Source organism: Homarus americanus, unplaced genomic scaffold (genome assembly GCF_018991925.1).
Source record: "Homarus americanus isolate GMGI-L3 unplaced genomic scaffold, GMGI_Hamer_2.0 scaffold57980, whole genome shotgun sequence".
Taxonomy (NCBI): Eukaryota; Metazoa; Arthropoda; class Malacostraca; order Decapoda; family Nephropidae; genus Homarus; species Homarus americanus.
This window is the reverse complement of record NW_024716703.1, coordinates 14,072,590-14,096,024: the sequence shown is the minus strand read 5'-3', so window position 1 is coordinate 14,096,024 and position 23,435 is coordinate 14,072,590. Positions and strand designations below refer to the sequence as shown.

The 23,435-nt window shown below is 41.0% G+C and overlaps 1 protein-coding gene across 2 annotated transcripts in view; it reads left to right on the top strand.

The window, feature by feature from the left end:
* The first annotated feature begins 2,976 nt into the window (after window positions 1–2,976).
* The window catches only part of LOC121858293 (alpha-soluble NSF attachment protein-like), a 58,226-nt gene continuing 37,767 nt past the window's right edge, over window positions 2,977–23,435 (top strand). Inside the window, exons 1-2 of one of the 2 annotated variants that reach the window (XM_042354619.1) lie at window positions 2,977–3,155; window positions 15,665–15,673. In XM_042354619.1, the coding sequence (XP_042210553.1) occupies window positions 3,064–3,155; window positions 15,665–15,673 (101 nt within the window). In that variant the 5' untranslated portion in view covers window positions 2,977–3,063. The remainder of the gene's footprint in view (window positions 3,156–15,664; window positions 15,674–23,435) is intronic. The other variant, XM_042354620.1, reaches the window with a different exon arrangement.

The following is a 23,435-nucleotide window of genomic DNA, read 5'->3' as shown; positions in this document are numbered from 1 at the left end:
GTTTCTGCTGACGCAGCCCCTGCTCCTGACCCAGGCCCACACACCCCAGCAGGCGCATCTGACGACTCGGTACCTGCCGTGAGGGAAGCACAAAATTCATCGCCTCCACACACCCTTATTCTCCCTCTCTACTCCCACAGATATTGTGTATCTAGACAGTTGTCCCCAGCGACCGGCTCATCCACGCCATCGCCGTTGTCTCACATGAGGCACGCACCGCCCGTTCTGCCTCACATGTGCTATGCAACTCTGCAGACAACAAGTCTCCTACACAGCCTGGAGGGAAGGGGGAGTATTGTAGTGGAATTCTCCCCTACAAACGCTGTTTGTCGCTGCCTAGCCGACCCCACCAATTCCCCAGTGTATGCCTCGTGGTCTAGGTCAACCAGCGCCGCCATACACCACGGAGCGGGGGTCAACTGCTAAGCCACGCCTACCCCCGCTATTTAAGACCTGACCTCGTGGTGATCTGTCTCTTTTTCTACCTACACCAACCAGCCAGCAACACCTCCTCCTGCCTGGCGGTCCTCGCTCCTCCTCCGCCTGCCTGGCGGTCCTCTCTCCCGCTGGCGAGCATGGCGACCCACAAGCTGTCCTTCTCTGAGCGTCCTCACCAACCAGCTCTCTCTACATCACGCTTGTAACCATGCTGCCTTCCCAGCACCAAGCTGCATTGTACATCTAATACAACATGTATATAGAGAGCACATCGTGAGTTTCCTTTCTCCATCCCATCCTGAGTGTGAACACCAAACAATCTCATAACCCACAATTGGTGACTCCCGGAGATTCGCACTCACACAGGATGGAGGAGAAACTGATCACGCTCCCAGTCTTCAAACAACATGGAAGACTGGCTTATCCACACAGAAGCAGCTCTCATCGGCTCTACAACTACTGTCTCTACACCGCAGGTTAGACTCCCTAGAGCAGCACTGTTTCTCCTAGCAGACACCAGCTCCTTTTCCTGCCCCCAAGCACCACGTCCTACCGACCCCAGCACACCCGTCCTGCCTCAGACGCCGACCCCGGCCCAGCAGTAACCCCTGCCGCCCCTGATGCGGCCTCTGTTCCTGAGTGCGGACACACCCACCCCTCTTTTCTCCCCCAGGTACTCCCTGCTAATGTCCTGCACCCTGCTGCTGTCGTGGACCCAGCTGCTGTCACGAGCCCTCATCCGCTGCTGCTGACACAGCCCCTGCTCCTGACCCAGGCCCACACACCCCAGCAGGCGCATCTGACGACTCTGTACCTGCCGTGAGGGAAGCACAACATTCATCGCCTCCACACACCCTTATTCTCCCTCTCTACTCCCACAGATATTGTGTATCTAGACAGTTGTCCCCAGCGACCGGCTCATCACGCCATCGCCGTTGTCTCACATGAGGCACGCACCGCCCGTTCTGCCTCACATGTGCTATGCAACTCTGCAGACAACAAGTCTCCTACACAGCCTGGAGGGAAGGGGGAGTATTGTAGTGGAATTCTCCCCTACAAACGCTGTTTGTCGCTGCCTAGCCGACCCCACCAATTCCCCAGTGTATGCCTCGTGGTCTAGGTCAACCAGCGCCGCCATACACCACGGAGCGGGGGTCAACTGCTAAGCCACGCCTACCCTTGCTATTTAAGACCTGACCTCGTGGTGATCTCTCTCTCTTTCTACCTACACCAACGAGCCAGCAACACCTCCGCCTGCCTGGCGGCCCTCGCTCCTCCGCCTGCCTGGCGGTCCTCTCTCCCGCTGGCGAGCATGGCGACCCACAAGCTGTCCTTCTCTGAGCGTCCTCACCAACCAGCTCTCTCTACATCACGCTTGTAACCATGCTGCCTTCCCAGCACCAAGCTGCATTGTACATCCAATACAACATGTATATAGAGAGCACATTGTGAGTTTCCTTTCTCCAACCCATCCTGAGTGTGAACCAAACAATCTCATACCCCACAGGACTGCCCAGTATGGGCCAATATGCCCGCTGCAGTTTCCTCTATTCTTATGTTCTTATGTTGCACTTAGGTTAATATTATGTTCGCTTACCGTTACTTTAGGTTAATATTAGACATGGAGGTGTGCATAAGTTTTTCGTCACATTTCTGGAACTTTGCTGTGACATTTTACTTAAGTTTAATGAAACGTTATTGGCCATTGCAAAGAAATATCTGGCCCATGGAAAAATTTTGCAGTAATGTTCTAATTATAACGTTTTAACAAAGATGAATTGTTAGCTGGGAAGGTCCCAGCTTCCACACCTCGCGCTCTCAATCTAGCAGTCAAAAATTGCATCTCTCCCTCTTGGAATTTTCTCGATTTGTCTCATCTTTGCAAATTGTGCACCTTAATAAGAATAATGATACTCAGGTCTTGGAATTTAAAATATCTAAGAAATTTTAGTCACAGATGATCAAGTACAGTACTGTGTACTGCAGAAGATTCTTGATGGTGTGATGTACTTATTAGCTCAATGTATTTTGTAGTAGACTAAAGTAAGTTGATTCTGTTATACATCGTAACTATCTAAGTTCAGTCGCTTTTAGATGCCTTTCTTTTATGTACAGATGTGGGCACCACTTTCTGATACCATCACCATATGGAGGTCAAATGTTTCCTATTTGTACTTATGTTTTTATTGATTTTTGTTTATATTGATTTGAAAATAATGACATGTTATCATAGAACAATGAGCACAATGTGAATATTATTGTTTCTGCTTGAAAATGTTTTACATAATAATGAATTTGACCTTAACTAAGTTCATGTAGAGTGAAAATATACTTTCTGCTAGATGCTGTCACTGGGCGATGGTGCTGCCATCTATTGAGGGAATACGGTGTATACAATCGATTAGTCAATACTCTATATAAATGACTTGAATAAATAAAGTTATATAATCTAACTCCTTATATAGAGTACCTGATCCTATAAATTCTTGATTATATACAATTGAGTAGTGATGTGAACGCAGGCCCAACCATCAGACAGTCACTTATACTCGAAAGGCAGACGAGCTTTTGTCTCCAACTGGGGCTTGTGGTGTTACAACGTATTGCTGAATTTCCACCTTCAGAATGGCTGACGCGGAACAGAAAGCAATGCAACTGATGGCTGAGGCCGAGAAGAAGCTGACTTCTTCAAAGGGTTTTCTCGGATCTCTGTTTGGGTAAGGTTATTAGGCAATATGTGACAGGGTGGGTGGATGTGTTTCTCGAATAAGTGCTCCTGTCAGATTTTTTTTACTTCTTATCGTCTGTTGAAAAACTAGAAAGTTAGTTATTTTATCATCAAGTGACACTTACATGTGTTAAAATTGAAATCATTATTCTCTGATGAGTATAAATTGTAGCTGTGTTCTGATATCGTGTCTGTTCTGAAACAGCTTCTAAACTACGTTTCTGTAACTACGTTTCTCAGTTACACAAATGGACGTGTTCATCAAAACTGCATTGTATTTTACGGTTAATATGTAGGACTAACCTGCCACTACTGCAAAGCGCCGATGCGGCCGTATCATCTCACGTCCAGAAAGTTCCTCAAATTTCACTATATCATAGTAAGTTCTTTCTGTTTAATATACTGGGGAAGTTAGGTAAGGTTAGGTAGGCTTGTTTGGTTTGGTTGGTTAGGTCTGTTCTTCATACCCATAAATGTTAAGTAGCGTTTATTTTAAAAATATCAATTTTTTAACATATTTCCACAAACTACAACAGTGTCCACTATAACATAACAATAAAAATCCGACGTTTTTATAATTTCAATCAATTTCGCTCACGGGTTAGTCATATATAATTACCTATTTTACGATAAGCTGTGAAGTTTTTTGGGTAAAGGTGTAGTTTAGGGCTAACACCAGAAGGAGTTTGTAGACATCATTGAAATTTTTTCTACACTAATAGCATGTTAATAAACACAGAAATGGAAACGACAATACATAGAACCTAATAGAACCTGACCTAACATACCCATAGAATGGGTATGTTAGGTCAGGTTTTATTAGGTTCTTTGCATTATCGTTTTAATATTTGTGTTAAACAACTTACCTTAATATTGAGGTTGATATACATAAGCAATGGCGAGGAGGAATTCGTGGAAACATCCACCATCATTTAGGAAACGGCTCTTGAAGAGGGATTCAGCGAGGTAAACAACAAAAGTGTTGCCGGGAGGAGAATTGTGAAGCAGGATAGAGTAAATAAAAAAAAAAAAATACTTAAAATTATACTAGAAAGTTGTTGTTTCTTTTAATGTACCGTACTTAAAATCATCAAAACAATAAGTACAATAAATATAAAGAAATCAACAAACTCCTTCTGGTGTTAGCCCTAAACTACACCTTTACCGTTTTTGGGGCTAATACTGTAGTGAGGAGTTCACAGCCGACGAGTTATTTGTTTTGATGTTTATATTCTTACTAAATTTCAATCAGTGAGTTCTGATATAATAATCGTTTCTATGGAAATTGCTTCGTTTGGTAGGTAATTGGGGTATATTTTATAGCAGTTCACACAACACTCCTACCCCAAATCTATTATCATATTCGAAAAAAACGTATAATTTTAAGATAATTTTCGTCTATTACATTACCGTCGGGAAAGGAAAATAATAACGGAGATCGCACATGCCAAATCTTTCTCTATGTAATTCCATTAATGTTCCCTTCATAAATCATTTTGCGCATGCGTTACCATACACGTCACATGGCCAATCAAAGGCATTTTTTTTTTGCCATCATTTAAAATGAATTGTGGTTTCTGCTTTTAGAATTCACGGTATTTTTTGCCCAATTAGATTCGATTGTGATTTTTGGTCTCATGGTTTGAAATTCAAATTTCTGACCATGGAGGTGTGTGATGGGTGTCACTTCAATTATATGGAGTTAATTGCGCATTTTGGGAAAAAAAAACGAACAAGCTATAGCATTTTCTAGATCTCGTGGTGTTCTCCCGATCTCAGTAAAGTGTCCTAATTGTACTAAGGAGTGTAAATATCGTCAAGACCAACAGAGCTGGCATTGTAGTAACTCGTTCTTTATTCCCAAGACAAAGAAGAGACGTTGGTGTTCTTACACCGTCATTGATTGAGTTAGGTTAGGTCAGGTTAGGTCATCCCAAAAAAGGTTTGGTTTATGTTTTTGTGGTGTTTTTTGGTTTGTTTTGTATTCAGTTGGCCATGATTTTGTCGGAAAATTATTTTCTCTCTCCCCCACCCAAAACCCTGGGTTCCTAATAGGATCCCCTATCTTGTTGGGGGTAGAAGGGGGCAATAACTTAAAAAACAGGCATTTTCCAACGGAAATCAAGGTCAGAACCAATCAAAAAATACTAGAAAAACATAGTTTTGACTTTCTAACAGAGTTTGTACTACTATAAATTGACCTAATTGAGTGACTAGGCATGCACTAATTTGTCTGGCGCACACTAACCAGTAGTACAGTAATCTCTTTCTTGGCGTGATGTGGCAGTACATAGCCAATCGACGCCAGTCGCGAGTGTATGTATATAAGCCACACGGATTAGTTCGCTGCTCTCACGTCCACAAAATACGTCAAATTACACCATATACAAGTTGTAATAGTAAGTTCTACCGCTTGTTTTTCTTATCAACTAAGGGTACTATAGGTTAGGTTTAATTTAGAAATAGCCACTTTTTAAATCATTTGCCATAACTATGGCAGTGTCCACGGTAAAACAGTGAAATTGTGGCATTTTTAATTTCATTTTCTATGACAAATTAGCGGCTGTGAAGTGATAAATAATTTCCATCTTTTAGTTACGAGTGGGATATTAGTGTCGGGAAATTTATTTATGAGTTGTCTAGAAATTGATGGAGGAAAATGCCTGAACTCAGACCTGACTTCAGATATTCAGAATTAATAAACAGTTTGTTTTGAGCATCCAGGTTTTGACTTGGATAGCTGTATTAAACTTTTGATAATTGGGATCTAATTACATGTTTGCATCATCAAGATCAAGTAGAACAACTGTAACAGTTTGTAACCCTTTTAGTGTGGCTGGTCTGAATTTTGAGTGTACCATCAGTGCAGTACTTTTGACATATAACGGAATCCTATTCCATATGGCACATCTACAGTCAACTGCCAGAGGGAGACCATCCTGTATGTGGCATGTCTGCATTGAACAGGGTAGAATAATAACCTAATCTAATCACACTACCCAATCCAAATGAAACTGATACGAGTTCAACAAGAAAACCCCTATGGTAAAATTATTGTTTTGGTCCTGGAGCTCTCTCGGATGGTGGTAACTTGAAATCCTAAAATTTGCTGGATGGCAAAAATTATAATATACAAACTCCTAATGTATAATTGATAGTTGTGGTCTTGGTAAAATCTATGGTAATTACAGTATAAAGTTTTTGGCCCGTTCCATTTTTTGATGAGAAATTACTGTTTTTCTGGTTTATTTGTGTGTGTTTTAGTCAAATATGACCTTCATTTCTTGTGTAAATGAGCCTTTTTTTCTAGAAAGTCTACCACACCTTACCTATCTTCCTAGAAGGGGGCTTCGCCCCCAGACCCCTGCCATATTAAACAGAATACTTACTTTGATATCTGGTACCATAAAAGCAACATTCTTAAAGTGTCATGGTGTAAAATTTTATGTTTTTTGTGGTGGTGAGTGAACGCCCAGACTGAGCACGTTGGTTGTAAACAGCAGACGACAACACACCGACAACGGCAGATACTGTCTAACCTAACCTAATGGTTGAGAGTAAATATATAAAAAACTAAGCATTTGCACAAAAGATGTTACTCTTAAATGTCAATTCGTAATTAAAATAATAACATATTTAGGATAGTCAGAAACACTAGAAGAGGAATGGGTGAAAGATGAACACAGGTATTGACCAAATGTACCCCCATCCATACTCTCTCAATGATAATTTAATGGGCGTGAAACCTCGAGTGACCTTGTTTACAGTCAGTGTGTCAGGGAAGTTTTCTAAGTACCATATACACTGCTACATTACTGTACTGTACAGCTGCTCCCCGACTTATGATGGGGTTAGGGACCCAAATCCAGGTCATAAGTCGAAATGGTCTCAAGTCGAAAATGCAAAAAATATTTCATAGAAAATCTAAAATGAAATACAGTACAGTAAAAGTAATCAATAATGAAGAATGGATACGGTGTTACTGTGCACTTACCTTTAATGTCGTCAGCTGAATGCACACGGGGCCCCCATAATTTTCTAATTATACATGGAGACTACATTAAGTGGATGAAGCAGAGGAGGAGACAGGACTGGGTGGGTCATCAATGTTGCTTTCTTCAGACAGGTTAATATACAGGGGAAACTTGCTGGTTGAAGGGATTGGATCATCATTAGGGAGTGGAGAGGCAGCACTGGTGGGGTGTGAGGAGACAGCAATGGGGGACTTCTTAAAATATGTGTCCAATTTAGACTGCACAGTTTGCTTTTTCTTTTCATTATAAATTTCCCTGTAGCAAGCAAGTGCATCTTGGATCATTCTGTCAACTTTGGCAAAACGCTCAACATTTTGATCCATTCCGTCAAACATTTGCATCCCCTTATTAATTGTAGCAAATGCCTCAGCCATTTGCTTCTCTGTAAAATTTTTGGGGGTGCAGGTTCTTCTACATTTAGACTCTCTTCTTCCTCTGCATTTTTCTCTGCTTCCAGTTCAATAAGATCCTCGTTACTTAGCTCTGCTGCTACACTTTCAACCAACTGCTCAACATCTTCATTATCAATTTCTAACTCAAGCTGTTTCCCCAACTCCACTATCTTGTTACTAATCTCAGAAATTTACTTCATCTTCATTAAATCCTCTGAAACTGTTCACATATCTTTTCAGGACTTTCTTCCATATTCCATTCATGCACTGACCTGTAACCTCATCCCATGCTGCAGCTATGTTCTTTATACATTTCAAAATGTTGTAGTCTTCCAAAACTCTCTGAGCATTTTCTCACCTTCAGTAGCAGCAACAGCCTGAGCGAAGATCGTACGTAAATAATACACTTTAAAAGCAGCAATAGCACCTTGATCCATGGGTTAGATGATAGAGGTAATGTTAGGTGGAATGTAGACTACCTTAACATCAGGGTGCATGTCGTCCAGGTGTGGTGGGTGCCCCGTAGCATTATCCAAAATTAACAAAATCTTGAATGCAATCCCTTGTTGCAGACAATACTCCTTGGCTCGTGGAATGAAACAAGTCATGAACTGATCCTCAAACAGTACTAGGGTCATCCATGCTTTCTTGTTACTTCGATAAAACACTGGCAGTGTGTGCTTGCTGACATGCTTAAAAGCCCTTGGGTTCTCTGAATGATATATCATGAAGGGCTTTATCTTGAAACCAGCTACATTCCCCCCAACAGAAGTGTAATTTGGTCCTTGAATGCCTTGAATCCCGGCATTGTTTTCGCCTCTATGTGGATGTATGTCCATTCTGGCATGTGCTTACATAATAAGCCAGTTTCATCCATATTGAGTATTTGCTCAGGCAAATAATTTCCCTCCACGATGACGCGTTCTAGCTCCTCCTTAAAAGCTTTGGCAGCACCAACATCAGCACTTGCTGCCTCTCCACTCACCTTTACACTATGTAAACTGTAGCAGTTCTTAAACCTTTGGAACCACCCATGACTTGCTGTGAAGGTTTGGTCGCACTCATCTGCATGCTCCTTCAGGCTTTCGAAAAGGCTTCTTGCCTTAGCCTGTAGGGTTAGAAGGCTTTAGGATCCACGCTTTTGTATCTGGTCTTCCATCCATATCACAAGTAATTTTTCCATCTCACGAATAGGACCTTGTCTTTTCTTCGTTATTATAGTTCCCCTTTATAGGTGCTGATCCTTTCACTACCCCAGGAATACGTTCCTTGTCCTTCAAAATAGTAGATTTGGTCGAGTGCGAGAAGCCTAGGTCGCATGAAATGATTGCTACTGTTTTTCCATTTTCATACTGCATTATCATCTTCATTTTCGTCTCAAAAGTAATTGACTGTCTCCTTTTCTTCTGAGCACCACCAGCACTCTCACTTCTACGCTTTCCAGTCATTCTAAAGTGAATTAGATACGAAAATAATGTCAGTACACAGCGCGATCAGTTGTGAGAACAATGACAGCCAAACACCAACTAAGCGCTTTGTGGCGTGGGTGCTGTAGCCACGAGGTGGCGCGACCCATCCCACGCGACTCTCTTACAGGACGGAAACGTTTCTGTCTAGAAAATAAGTGTGTCATTTGAAAAAAAATATTGGTGCCGACTGCGGGAGTCGTATGTGCTGGTGGTCGTACCGACTGAGGCAGGTTGTAAGTGCGGCGGTCGTATGTGCTGGTGGTCGTACCGACTGAGGCAGGTCATAAGTGTGGGTGGTCGTAGGTCGAGTATGTGGTAAGTCGAGGAGTAGCTGTATTTAGGTTTGTGGTGAATACAAAATGGGTGAATATAATATACAGTAGTACAGTAATATCTCATATTTGGCGCGATTTCATTTTGCGTTTTTGAATTTCGCGAACACTACCTAATGTAACCAAGTCTTATATTTGGCGTAAAATATCGTGAATTTCGTGAGGTCCAGCCAGCTGAATGCAAGATCCAGCAAACTGAATGCTGGCCACCGTCTTGAATGACGTCACAGCCCTCATACCAGTTAGTCGTATCTGTGAATCGGCTGCTTGTCCAGTTAACCAGTCCGTTCACACATATTTATATTTGGGTTTTAAGTAACGAAACCCAAACTGTAGTTCCTTTGTTTTATTATAAAAGGTTGTAGATATAATTCCTGAGTGTATATCAACCGTAAGTCTCACTGTCTAGGAGTGAATGAGAAGGGGACGGCGTTTATGTATAATAAACGTTAGGTCACGTCCTTACGATATGAGTTGAGGTGAGCTACTGAAGCTTAAGGGCATCGCAGTGCGTGCTTACAGAAATGCTGAGCTATGGGTCTTGCCCTCTTGGGTGAGTTGCCCGCTCACTTGTCCATCTCATGTCTTACTCATAGACAGTGGAAAGTTACAGGGTGGTGAATCTGAATATAATATCAGATGTATTGACCCATTTATATAATACGTTCTGTTGATGAGACAGGGGCCTATTACATCTGCCACAACTCTAGTTTTGTCAACGCGAATTAGTTGTAACGCGATTGACGAATAGGGGAACGCTGTTTGTAAAACGCGAACTTTTGCAAACGAATGTTGGCTATAGCGCGATTCCATCCTCAATGTTTTAAGCGCGGCGCGGAATTATGCAAAGTTTACAGTTCACGTTCGACATCACATGTTCAATTGATTCGTGTCTTTTGTTTGTGAAGTGTTTTTTGAGAGGTACTCTGTAAATTTTGTTCTTTTTTTGCAAATTTAGCAGAATGTTTTGCAGCGAGGACTAATAGTGGTTTACACCGGTGCGGTTTCTGTTGATTGCTCCGGTTTTCGCTGTTTTCTCCAATTTTGTTGTGTTAGCCTTGAATATGGAAAGACAAGGTAAGAAGAATGTTTCCAAGAAGCGTTCTGGTGATTGAATTGCCGGTGGTGAATGTAAAAGAGGTTTACAAGAACGCAACTATTGCGTTGTAGCCCGTGCCATCCTAGCGACTGCCCGGGCTGCTATTGTGTGCTTTTTTGGGCGGTGCTACCACCTGTCGAGTTAAGATAATGGCCTCTATACCTCTACTGGGGGTCCTGCTGGTGGGGGGTGGGATAGGCCCACCTAAGCGGTAAAATAAGGAAAAGGAGAAGCGGGACTATCATAATGGAGTTAAGTTTGCCAGGTACTCGATGCAGGATAAGCAGCGTGTAATTAAGTTATTTGAGGTAGGCCTAAAAACTAGTTTCCAGAAAGCACAATCAGGTCAATAAAGGCAGAATTTGTATCATTTGGAGGTTATAAATGGGAAAATCAGAGGTTGGTGTAGTGTGGCCAGTCTGTTATTTTTCCCATTAGTTTATGTACAGTATTTGAATTTGGCGCAATTTTTCCAGTCTATATTACTCGTGAAATACAAGGTCTTACTGTACATAAATATGGCATGTGGGATAGAGGGAGAGTAAAAAAATATTTGGAATAGTCTGTTTACTACAGTACATGTAGAATGTATATACAGTGGTCCCTCGGTTAACGAACACAATTCGTTCCAGAAGGTCATTCGTTGACCGAAACCATTGTTTCAATGGGATTTTGGGTAATTGGTTCCAGCTCACTGAAAATTACATACAAATATAAAATAAATGCAGTAAAGTACACTTACTTTGAGGTGTGTATGTAGAAGGCTCCTGGTTGATGATGATGATGATGGGAATTAGAAGTGGGGGTGGAGGAGAAAGGAGAAGAGAAGGAAGTTGGGGTGGAAGAGAAATCCCCCCATGCTTCATGCTGTCATTTCACCCATAAAATTTTAAGTTCACTTGGTGTAATTCAAGATTATTTTCTTTAAATCAACACTGCTCTATACATGTGTATTGTCAATATAATAAATTTCAGAATGACCAACAATTGTACTGTAAAAATGTAAAAGTAATTTATATTCAAGAGAGTCTCAAGCAAGATGTTACCTCTACTGACCAGAGATACAAACTGACGCCTGTTTGGTGAGTTGAGTGGCTGTTTGGCGCACCAAAAACTAGTTTCCTGTACTTCAATTATGTTAAATAATTGTTAAAATGACTAAAAATTTTAATATAAGATTAGGAAAATTATTGAATAGTACAACCTTCTTAATATTTACTCAAATGGGAAAGAATTTAAGCCCTAGAACCGATTACTGTATTGGCAGACTAATATTCCTGCTGGTGAGCAAGCGAAAACATGTTGAGAGGAACTCGTTAACCAAATTTTTTTCGTTAACCAAATTGAATATTCTTATGGAAGGTAATTCGTTAACCGAAATTTCGTTAACCGAGGCGTTTGTTAACCGAGGGACCACTGTATAGATAATAGTAAGTAATTTTATTGTAATAATACATGTACATCACTACAGTACAGTATAGGGAGACAGGATAGTAGGAAAATAGACTTGTGATGACTTATTCCATTGAGTCCTGAGGTAGGTACTTATTATCTCTTTCTCTGCAGTACATAGTAAAGGTATTTGTTAATCTGCTATCACACTGTACAATTAATGTGAAAGACTTATAACCGTAGTGAAATTTGGAATGATTATTATCATGTGGTCTGAATAAGGTAAATGCATGAACAAGGTTATAATCGAGATATATACTGTACAGTAGACCCATGCCATTCGCAGGTTTGTGATTCGCGATAAGCAGATAGCGGCTCTGGTGGCTAGCTTGTGAGCCTTTTTCAGCAGCGCAACGAGTCGCCCCACGTGCCCATGGCGTCTCGTCTCCCTGTGTTTGCGCTACCCAGTACCTGTGACCTAGCATCTCGTGTTGTCCTCTCAAAACTTGTGTTTCTTTGTGAAAATGGCCCATAAAAGACTGCCTAGTGTCAGTGCTAGTAATGCTAGTGGAGTGAAACGTAAAAGGAAAAAGTCAGTGATGACCCTGACAAAGAAAGCTGAATTATTAGACAAGTTAAAAGAGGGGATGAGTGCTGTCGTGGTTAGTCGGTTGTTTGGTGTGAATGAATCCAAATTGCGGTATATAGAGAAGAATGAACAAACAATTCATGATTCTGTTCAAGCGAGTGCTCTTACAAGTGGCGGAGGTTGTTCGTGACAAGAACATAGTGAAAACAGAGAAAGCACTGAACATATGGATTGAGGACCAGCATCGCAAAAATGTTCCGATCGACAGCAACGTGATTCGTGAGAAGGCTAAAAGTCTTTATGCTCATTTTTACGAGTCAACAGGTGGTGAAGGGGCTAGTGCAGTGACTGAACCAACTTAAGTGCCAGTAAAGGTTGGTTTGAGAGTTTTAAGAACAGATTCTCTCTCCATAATGTGAAGCTGACTGGGGAGGCTGCATCAGCTGACCACACAGCAGCAGGTGCATTTCCTGCTACACTAAAGAAAATAATGGAAGGGAAAGGCTATAGAACGTAGCAAGTGTTTAATGCCAATGAATCTGGTTTATATTGGGAAAAAATGCCTGGTAGAATATACAGTTGCCAGCAAAAGTCCTCCCACAAACTTGCTACACAGGGCTGTGGGAGAACTTTTGCTGGCAACTGTACATAAACAAGCAGGAGAAGCATGCCCCTGGGCTTAAGGCAGCCAAGGACAGAGTGACGCTCATCTTCTGTTGCAGTGCAGCTGGCCACATGATCAAACTTGGCTTGCTTTAACGCTCAGCAAACCCTAGGGCTGAAAAGGGAAAAACAAGAACCTTTTGCCATTTTTTTGTCAGTCTAACAAAAAGGCATGGGTAACTGCAAGCATTCCTCGATTGGTTCCATAAATGCTTTGTCCCGGAAGTGGAAAAATACCTTGCTTCGATGAAGATGGAATTCAAGGTATTACAGTAAGTCCTCGTTTAACGTTTCCCCCGACAACGTTATTTCGTTATAACGTCGCTACTCTTCAGATACCCATGATTTGGACTGTTAGTATCTCAAGTATACAGGGATGAAAAAATGTGCCTGACAGTCTAGGGGAGAACTTGGGACTCATAACAATTCAGATTCGGTCTCAGTATTGTTTGGTATTGCAAGTGCCACTGCATGTTATGACCATCAGGTCTTAAAAGAAATATCCTATTTCTGGGCTGTCACCAAGAAGGTCTATAAAAGGAGAACTAAAATTAAACAATTTACTGATAAAGATTAAAACTTACAAAGTAATACAAAAGAAAAAAAAGAACACAGCGAAGTCCCAGAGGAGCAGCCAACCTAGGCGGGGAGTAGCTTGTGGCCAACTGGCTCACACCACCCTGCCGGCTTCCCACCAAACTTTGGGAGTGGCGACAGGAATGTTTCGAATAGAGGTGAACCAGGGTTGTTCGTAGTTTCTGCTTCGAGACTTGTACAGAGGGGATAATGACTCCCGGGGTCGTAACACGGATTATGTCCCGCTGATTCGGTATAACGTCGTCAGCCTCATCATGGACTTCTTTGTACGGGGCATCACCCTTTCTCACCCAGTCAGAGCAGGAGGAGGAGCCACCCTCCGGGTATCAGTAACTCACCACCCTCCTCCTCTCCCGCCCTCCTCCTCTCCCGCCCTCCTCCTCCTCTCCCGCCCTCCTCCTCCTCTCCCGCCCTCCTCCTCCTCTCCCACCCTCCTCCTCCTCTCCCACCATCCTCCTCTCCACTACCCACCACACACTCGCTACACCTCCGCCTATCAGTGAGTACAATACAAAATGATTTAGTTTATTTATCTTTTGGGATGTATGATGTACAGGGGCACAGTATACTACTTTCTTTAAAATTCCATTGAATTTATGTATATGTACAGTAATGTATTTTATGGGGCAAAGGGAGGCTGGGGAACGTAACTCCCATATTTTATCTATTTCTTATGGGGAAAATTGATTCCGTTAATGTCGCGGTTTTCAGGAACGGAACCACGACGTTAAGTGAGGACTTGCTGTATTATTGATAGACAATGCACCAGGCCACCCAGAAAATTTGCAGTTTAACCACCCAGGTGTAGTGGTGGTGTTCCTACCCCCTAACACTACTGCTCTTATTCAGCCTCTCGATCAGGGTGTAATATGCACCTTCAAGGATATGCACCTTCAAGGCATATTACACCTGACGCTCTTTTGGTCGTATCCGTCGTGCCATGGACACAGATCCTGACCTTGATGTTAGCAAGTGTTGGAAGGAGTACAGCATTGCGGACTGCATTACCAACATCAGTGTAGCATTCAATGAACTCAAACCAGAGACAGTGAATGCTTGTTGGCACACCTTATAGCCTGAGTGTGTGAATAACTTAAAGGGATTTCTGTCCATAGTAAAGGATGTGAATGACATTGTGAGTGTTGCACGTCAGTTGGGTGGTGAAGACTTGGAAGAGCTGGTTGATGGGCATGGAGAGAAACTGACAGAAGAGGATTTGGAAGAGTTGGTAAAAAGTGCCGAGGAAGATGAAGAGGAAGAAATTATGGAATTGCAACAAGAAGGTTGGTGCTTGGACAATTTTGGTGAACTATTTCAACAGGTAAAGATAGTAACTGATTTCATTGTTGACCACGACCCTTCCATGGAACGGAGCCTTAAGATGGTCCGAGGAATCAACCAGGTATTGTTTCCCTACCAGGATATGTTTAAAGACCTCAGAGCAAAGAAGAAACAACTACCAATTACCATGTTTTTCAAGAAAGAACCAGCTACTACCACTGCCACTCCACCCTCCTCCTCCCAGCCACCCGCCGCCTCTTCACCCACTTCCCGGCCACCTCCAGGTGATCCACCTATGCTTCAGTAACCAGATGTCTCCCGATGTACAGTGCACCACTTCATCAGGCTCCAAACTTCCACATGCGAATCTAAGTACAGTACAGTATTGTGACTTAAATTTCTCATACCGTACATAGTACAGTATAGGTATATATTTGTGCACTAAGGTATTATATAAGTTGCTATTCACAGTTTTGCCAATTCACACCATTTCTTGGAACCTAACTCTCACGAATGACAAGTGTTTACTGTACTGTAACATTAAAGGTTGAGAGTAAAAGGTTGAAATACTATTACGTACTGTAGAGTGTGTGGTTGAATATTTATTATGTTTGACCCCATTCCTGCACATTTTTTCTTTTTTGTTTCAGGTTTTTCTCGTGGGTAATGCTTCACTTTGTACCTCATGTCCTGGTCTCATTAGTGAGCATTCATGTCAGGATTGTGTGTGTAAGAATGATGATAATAATGTGAGACTAGTTTGATCCGGTTGTTGTCAGGTAATGTGTTATATTATGTTCAACCTGCCTCCTAACCAAAGAATGCTGGGTGCTGGTGACTAATAATGCATGTTATCCTACTTACTCTAACAATACAGTGAAGGAGTTTTCAAAATTTATTCAATGCTAACCATTGCCATTTCAGTGTTGAACACGTACATAAATCATTGTGTCCAGATATGGCAAAGACACATGATACTTTTCTAAAGTATCATGTATCTTTACCATGCTGTTTTATTGCAAAAATCACAAAGGCCACAAGATAGAAATACTGTACATATATAGTGGTCCCTCGGTTAACGAACACAATTCGTTCCAGAAGGTTGTTCGCTAACTGAAAATTTCGTTAACCGAAACCATTGTTTCAATGGGATTTTAGGTAATTGGTTCCAGCTCACCGAAAATTACATACAAAGTAAAAATAAATGCAGTAAAGTGCACTTACTTTGAGGTGTGTATGTAGAAGGCTCCTGGTTGATGATGATGTAAATTAGAAGTGGGGGTGGAGGAGAAGGGAGAAGAGAAGGAAGTGGGGGTGGAAGAGAAATCACCCCATGCTTCATGCCGTCATTTCACCCTTAAAATTTTTAGTTCACTAGGTGTAATTCAAGATTATTTTCTTTAAATCAACACTGCACTGCACTATATATTGTCAATATGTAAAATAAATTTCAGAATGACCAATAATTGTACTGTAAAAATGTAAAAATAGTTTGTTCAAGAGAGTCTCAAGCAAGATATTACCAGAGATACAAACTGACGCCTGTTTGGTGAGTTGAGTGGCTGTTTGGTGCACTAAAAACTAGTTTCCTGTACTTCAATTATATTAAATAATTGTTAAAATGACTAAAAATTTTAATATAAAACTTGGAAAATTATTGAATAGTACAACCTTCTTGATATTTACTCAAATGGGAACGAATTTAAGCCCTAGAACCGATTACTGTATTGGCAGACTAATATTCCAGCTGGTGAGCAAGCGAAAACATGTTGAGGAATTTGTTAACCGAATTTTTTTCGTTAACCGAATTGAATATTCTTATGGAAGGTAATTCGTTAACTGAAATTTCGTTAACCGAGGGACCAATGTACAGTAATCGCTTCCTCGTTCATATAATTTCTGATTTTTTAAAAGGCTTATTGGAGAAAAATATATAGTTCTGGCTATAATTTATAAGAACATAAGAGTGGAGAAAACTGCAGCGGGCCTATTGGCCCATCCGAGGCAGCCCCGTTTACACCCAACCCCTATCGCTCATATATCCATCCAACCTATATTTGAAGCTGCCCAGCGTGTTCGAGTTAATGATGAAGTTTGGTAACTTGTTCCATTCATCCACTACTCTCCAGTACAGTATTTCCAAACTAGTGTTTACCTATCTCATGCCTAAATCTAAATTTGACAAATTTAAAGCCATTGCTATGAGTTTGCTCCTGGTTGGATAGTTTGAGTACCTTTGTTTAACCCTGACATCAATTTATACACCTCTATCATATCACCCCTCACTATACACCTCTCGAGGGAGTGCAAATTAAGATGCTTTAATCTGTCTCTGTACTCAAGGTTTCTAATGCCTGGGATTAGTCCTCTTCTGAATGCTTTCTACAGATTCTATATCCATTCTGTAGTACGGTGACCAGAACTGAACTGTGTAATCTGAGTGAAGTCACAAGCGCAAGACTTGTAACTAACACTCCTTTGTATGAAACCAAGTACAGTGGTCCCTCGGTTAACGAACACAATTAGTTCCAGAGGGTCGTTTGTTAGCCGAAAATTTCGTTAACCGAATCCATTGTTTCAATGGGATATTGGGTAATTGGTTCCAGCTCACAGAAAAGTACATACAAAGTAAAAAAAAAAATGCAGTTAAGTACACTTACTTTGAGGTGTGTTTGTAGAAGGCTCCTGGTTGATGATGATGATGTGAATTAGAAGTGGGGGTGGAGAAGGGAGAAGAGAAAGAAGTGGGCATGGAGGAGAAGCATTTTACTGCTTCTTGGAAGGCGAGTCACCTTCCATAATAATGTCAGGAACCTCTGGACTGACAGATTCTCCAACAGGAAAATCCTCTCTCCTTTTTGAAGAGGAACGCTGAGGGGAAGCATCTTTCTCACTCTGCCTTTTAGAGAAGAAACTGTCAATTTTTTGTTGTGGGGCATTTCTCCTCCTGATCATTAGCTGGTTCTTGAAGGAGACCACTTTGTCCTCCACAGTACACAAAATTGGTTCTATTGTTTCCACATCAGGGTGCCTTGAAGCCAGTTTCCTGAACTTATCCCAGTAGTGAACAGCATCTTTCAAATCTGAAGTAGACATATGGTCATCACTTTCTCTTTCCTCCTCACCACTGTCAGCCTCTAACATCTCATCCAGTTGCTGCAAGTCATCAGGAGTAAGTTCCTGCTCATGAGACATAACAAGCTCTTCCACATCATCCTCCTCCACTTCGAGGACCAATGACTGACCAATGGACACAATCTCTGTCCACTCTGCTTCTTACTCAAATCCCTCAAATCCCTCAAAATCATGGACTGCTGATGGCCACAGTGCTTTCCTTGCAGAATTCAGGGATCGAATGGAGACTTCTTGCCTTGCTGACACGATCAATTTTACAGCCTCCAGGATGTTGTATTGCGTCTTCCAGAACTGTGCCAGTGATAGATCACTGGTGGTAGTTGCTGGCTGATGACACCTTCTGAATATTTTCTTCATATGCAACCTCTTGAAGTTGCTGATTACATTTTGGTCCATTGGCTGCATAATTGATGTAGTGTTGGGAGGCAAAAACAAAACTTTGATAAAGTCAAATTGAGCCTCCAAAGTGCTGGCAAGTTCAGGATCATGACCAGGGGCATTATCCAGAAGGAGAAGAGCCTTTAAAGGGAGTTTATTGGTGGTTAGGTAGCTCTTCACAGAAGGGCAAAACACCTCAACTGCCCATTCATTAAAGAGCTGTCTTGTTATCCATGCCTTACAATTTGACTTCCAATAAACTCCAAGTTGTCCTCTTACCACCTCTTGTTGCTTGAACACCCTGGAGTTCTCCGAGTGGTAGACAAGCATAGACTTCAGTCGGAAATCCCCTGAAACATTGGCACCAAGCAATAGAGTGAGATGGTCCTTCATGGGTTTATGCCCTGGTAAAGAAGATTCATCTCTAGTGATGAATGTTCTTTTGGGCATTTTCTTCCAAAACAGCCCAGTTTCATCCACATTGAACACTTGCTGTGGAAGATAATTCTTTTCACCCATCAGTTCCTTGAACTCCACTTCAAATTTTTCTGCTGCTCCTTTTTCTGCACTGGCAGCTTCACCATCCCAAAAAACTCTATAAATGTCACTTCTTTTCTTAAACTTGTCGAACCAGCCCTTGCTGGCCCTAAACTCTTCAAACACAGTTTCAGAAGAACTAGGTTGATCTTCCTTCAAATGTTTGTATATTTCCCTGGCTTTTTCACAAATAAATTCAGAAGAAATGAAATCTCCTTTCATTTGTTTTTCTTTAATCCAAATAAGAAGTAACCACTCTGGTAGATTTATCTCTCACTTTCACTTCTTTAAATTTTTCTTTCTGTGCAAGAATTGTAGACACAGTTGATGCCGACAAGCCATATTCTTTACTTAGTACATTGGTTCTAATGCCTCTTCATGTTTCTTAATAATTTCCTGTTTCTTTTGAATTGAAATTGCCTTTCTAGATTTCTTTGGACCCATGCTGGATGCAATACAGTAATTTCACCACTAAAATTTTAAGTTCGCTAGCTGTAATTAAAGATTATTTTATTTAAATCAACACTGCACTGTTGATTTAAGTCGTAAAAATACTGTGTTCAAGATACGCACAAGCAAGATGTTTCCTTCACTGTAAGCAGAGTTCAACAGACACTTTGGTGGGTGAGTGAAGTGGCTGATGGGTGCACCAAAAACTATTTCCCTGTACTGCATATATTATCAATATGTTAAATAAATGTAAAAATGACTAATAATTTTAATACAAAATTTGCAAAAATATTAAAGAGCACAACTTTATTGATATTTACTCCAGTGGAAACGAATGTAAGCCTAGAACCGATTACTGTATTGGCGGACTAGCCTATCAGCTGATGCGCAAACCAAAACATGTGTTCGTAAGGATTTCGTTAATATAATTTTTGCTCATTAATCGAATTGAAGATCCTTATGGAAGGTAATTTGTTAACCAAAATTTCATTAACCTAACCGTTCGTTAACCAAAATTTTGTTAACAGAACCGTTTGTTAACCGAAATTTTGTTAACAGAACCGTTTGTTAACCGAAATTTCGTTAACTGAATCGTTACTTAACCGAGGGACCACTGTACAGTGGGGTATGCTATAACGAACGGATCCTACTACGAATATTCCTATAACGAACGGTTTTACCTATAAAATTGAGAATGCTATAACGAACGCAACTCCTACAACGAACGCGGATGAATACGGGACTATTTCGCCTGACGCATGAATATTGTTGTACCGCGACCCACAACAAGAGCGTCAGGCGCCATCTTTGTCTCATTGTGTAGCCAGTGCACCACTGTTATTGTTGAAATTTCGTCTTTTGATGTGGAAATTCGCGTTATTTGTATAACTATTTTGTTATACATGTATACAATTGTAACAATGAATCGTCCAAAGTGAGTGAGAAAGCTAATAACCCTTGAAACTAATTAAGAAATTATAAAGAAACGTGAGAATGGAAGAAGCATTGCGAAACTTAGTGATGTATGGGATGGCTAAATCGACTATATGTACGATTTTGAAGAATAAAGAGGAGTTAAAAACTGTGTAAGTGGCTAAGGGAATCTTTAAACTTAGCAAAGCAAGGTGTAATGTGATTGAAGAGATGGAAAATTTACTCTTAGTGTGGATAAAGGAGAAAGAAATGGCAGGTGGTAACATTAGTGAAACTATAATTTGTGAGAAGGCTAAACAATTGTTTGAGGACCTTAAAGCCAAGACTCCCAGTGGAAGTGATAGTGCTGTGCCAGTGTTTAGGGGTACCTGCATGCTGAATAACACTAAGGTAAGATAAAGTACCGTATTTTTTACATTTTCCACATAATTTTTTCAGTGTTAAGTGGTTGTATTTGGGGGCCTGGAACGGATTAATCCTATAACGAACGAATGCTATAACGAACGAGGTTCTGGAACCAATTACGTTCGTTATAGCATACCCCACTGTACTTTGTTAGCCTTGTTTTGAGCAAATATGCATTGTTGTCTTGGTTTAAGATTCCTACGTATTATTACCCCTAAATTTTTTTGGTGAATTTATCTATAGCAATGATGTTCATCTGATATCTAGTTTCTCTGTTTACATCTCCTAGACTAAGTACTTTATATTTGTCCACATGAAATTTCATTCGCCATTTTTAAGACCATGCCAAAATTTTTTTAAATCTTCCAGTAGTGATATGGAGTCCTCGTCATATTTAATTACACGGCCTATTTTATTGTCGTCGGCAAATTTACTTATGTTACTGTCTATACCAATATCTATGTTGTTTATGTATATAGGACATCCAGGAAGTCCTCGCTTAACGTCGTGGTTACGTTCCTGTAAACCACAACGTTAACGTAATCAATTTTCCCCCTAAGAAATAGATAAAATGCGCTAGTTACGTTCCCCAGCCTCCCTTTGCCCTATAAAGTATATTACATATACTGTACAGTACATAAATTCAATGAAATTTTTTTAGAAAATATATACTATTATACATCCAAAAATATAAATAAACTAAATTAATTTTTATTTAACAATCATTTTGTATTGTATTCACTGATGGGCAGAGGTGGAGCGAGTGTGTGGTGGGTAGCGGAGAGGAGGATGGCGGTGAGTCATTGGTCCGGATAGTACACACTGTTGTGGGGGTTAGGCCTAAAGCTACACCAATGTCCACAGCACGTTTACCATTCTCAGAACAGTTTAAAACATCCATTTTTGTAGCAAGGTTAATGGTCTTGCATTGCTTCTTCACAACACTAGCATCACTAACACTTGGTGGGCGCTTGGTAGCCATTTCGAACGGTTACAGTACAATATTTATAGCATGAACACATAAGCATGCACGTACGCTGCGGAAGCTTAACAAAGACTGGTCAAGTAGAGAATCCCAGACGATAGTGGGTACAGTAGAGTTCAGTATGTACAGGTAATATGTTTTACATTTGTTAGGTAGGCATGGAAAGGATTCCGGTACATATTTAGACAATTTACATGCTGTACACAAAACTCTTCAACTAACAACATACATGTATCCTCGACCATCATGGGACCCGATAATTGGTGATCTGGCTTATCATGGTGTCCTCAAGTGCGACCACGTGTACGCTTATCAATGATTGATCTGGGTTATCGCGGAATTATCATGGGACAGCAGCGGGTCTGCGAGAGCCAGCGGTAGCAGTGACTGCCAAAAGATGGCATTTGTTCCCGCACTGTTTTTGTTGGTGTTAGAAGATGGTTTCCTGCTCCGTGCTTGTTTTTGGTGCAATTTTGTTGAAATTTTACTTACCCTCCACCATGGCACCTGTGAACAAGATCGAGTGTTAAGGTTCTTGATCCAGCGAAGCAAAGACGACGTGTGTATTCTCTGGTTGAATGTTCAGATGTTCCTGAAAAGGTTTAAGCATGTGCTTGGCAACACACCCATTGCATGTTACCACTTCCTTCCACTCCATCTCTCTAAACACACCGACCTTTCTCACTCCATAATTTAAAATTTATGTAACATAATGTGGAAGGAATACGACGTTGTTCATTTATACTTCAATTTTGAGGGTAGACATCTGCTGTTCAGTTGTGTCTGGCAGTGCTGCAGCCAGTGTTTCCAAACCAACCGATTGACACATCATCTCCTCACCACTTATCACAATTTCCCCCTCCGCCACCAGCTCCTTGATCACCACCACCACTACCTTTATTATCACCGCATAAATCATAATTTCAGTGATGGCTTGCTTTAGCCACAGCAGATTAGCACGATATCCACTGCCTCCCACCCACTTCCCACCTTCCTACTGCATCTCACCAACACTCTGTCTCTTACTCATTCTACTAAGACTCATTCATGATACAATATTGTACAGTACTGTACATTATTTCTTATTCATTAATAAAGAACAATTTATGTTACTAGTATTATATCTTTTAGTGTACCTACACATTTTTGGGGGTATATTTTGGTCAGTTAGGGGACTCATCTTTTGGGTTGTGGGACCAAACGAATTTTTCCCAAATGCTATGCATTTCGATAGGTACGTTTTTGTTTATCGTGGTAGTTTTCTGGAACCTAACCCCTGCGATTATCGAGGATACATGTATAAATTCATTTCTCTTTACCTGGTGTGGCATCAGTTGATTTGTACTAATACTGTATAGGAATTAAAGTAAATACGGTGATATATCTGTTAGCCGGAACAATTGGTGCAGAGCACTTCCGGGAACGAGAGATTTCCGGATAACGAGACGACGACTCTCAAAGCCAGAAAAAATCCCTTGACTTCGGAATTTTCCGGGTAATGGAAAAAATTTCTCGGAATTTCCAGAAAATTCGCCTGGTTTTCATCTCTCAAACCCGGAAAAAACTCCCCCATCCCCGGAATTTTCCAGAAAATATGT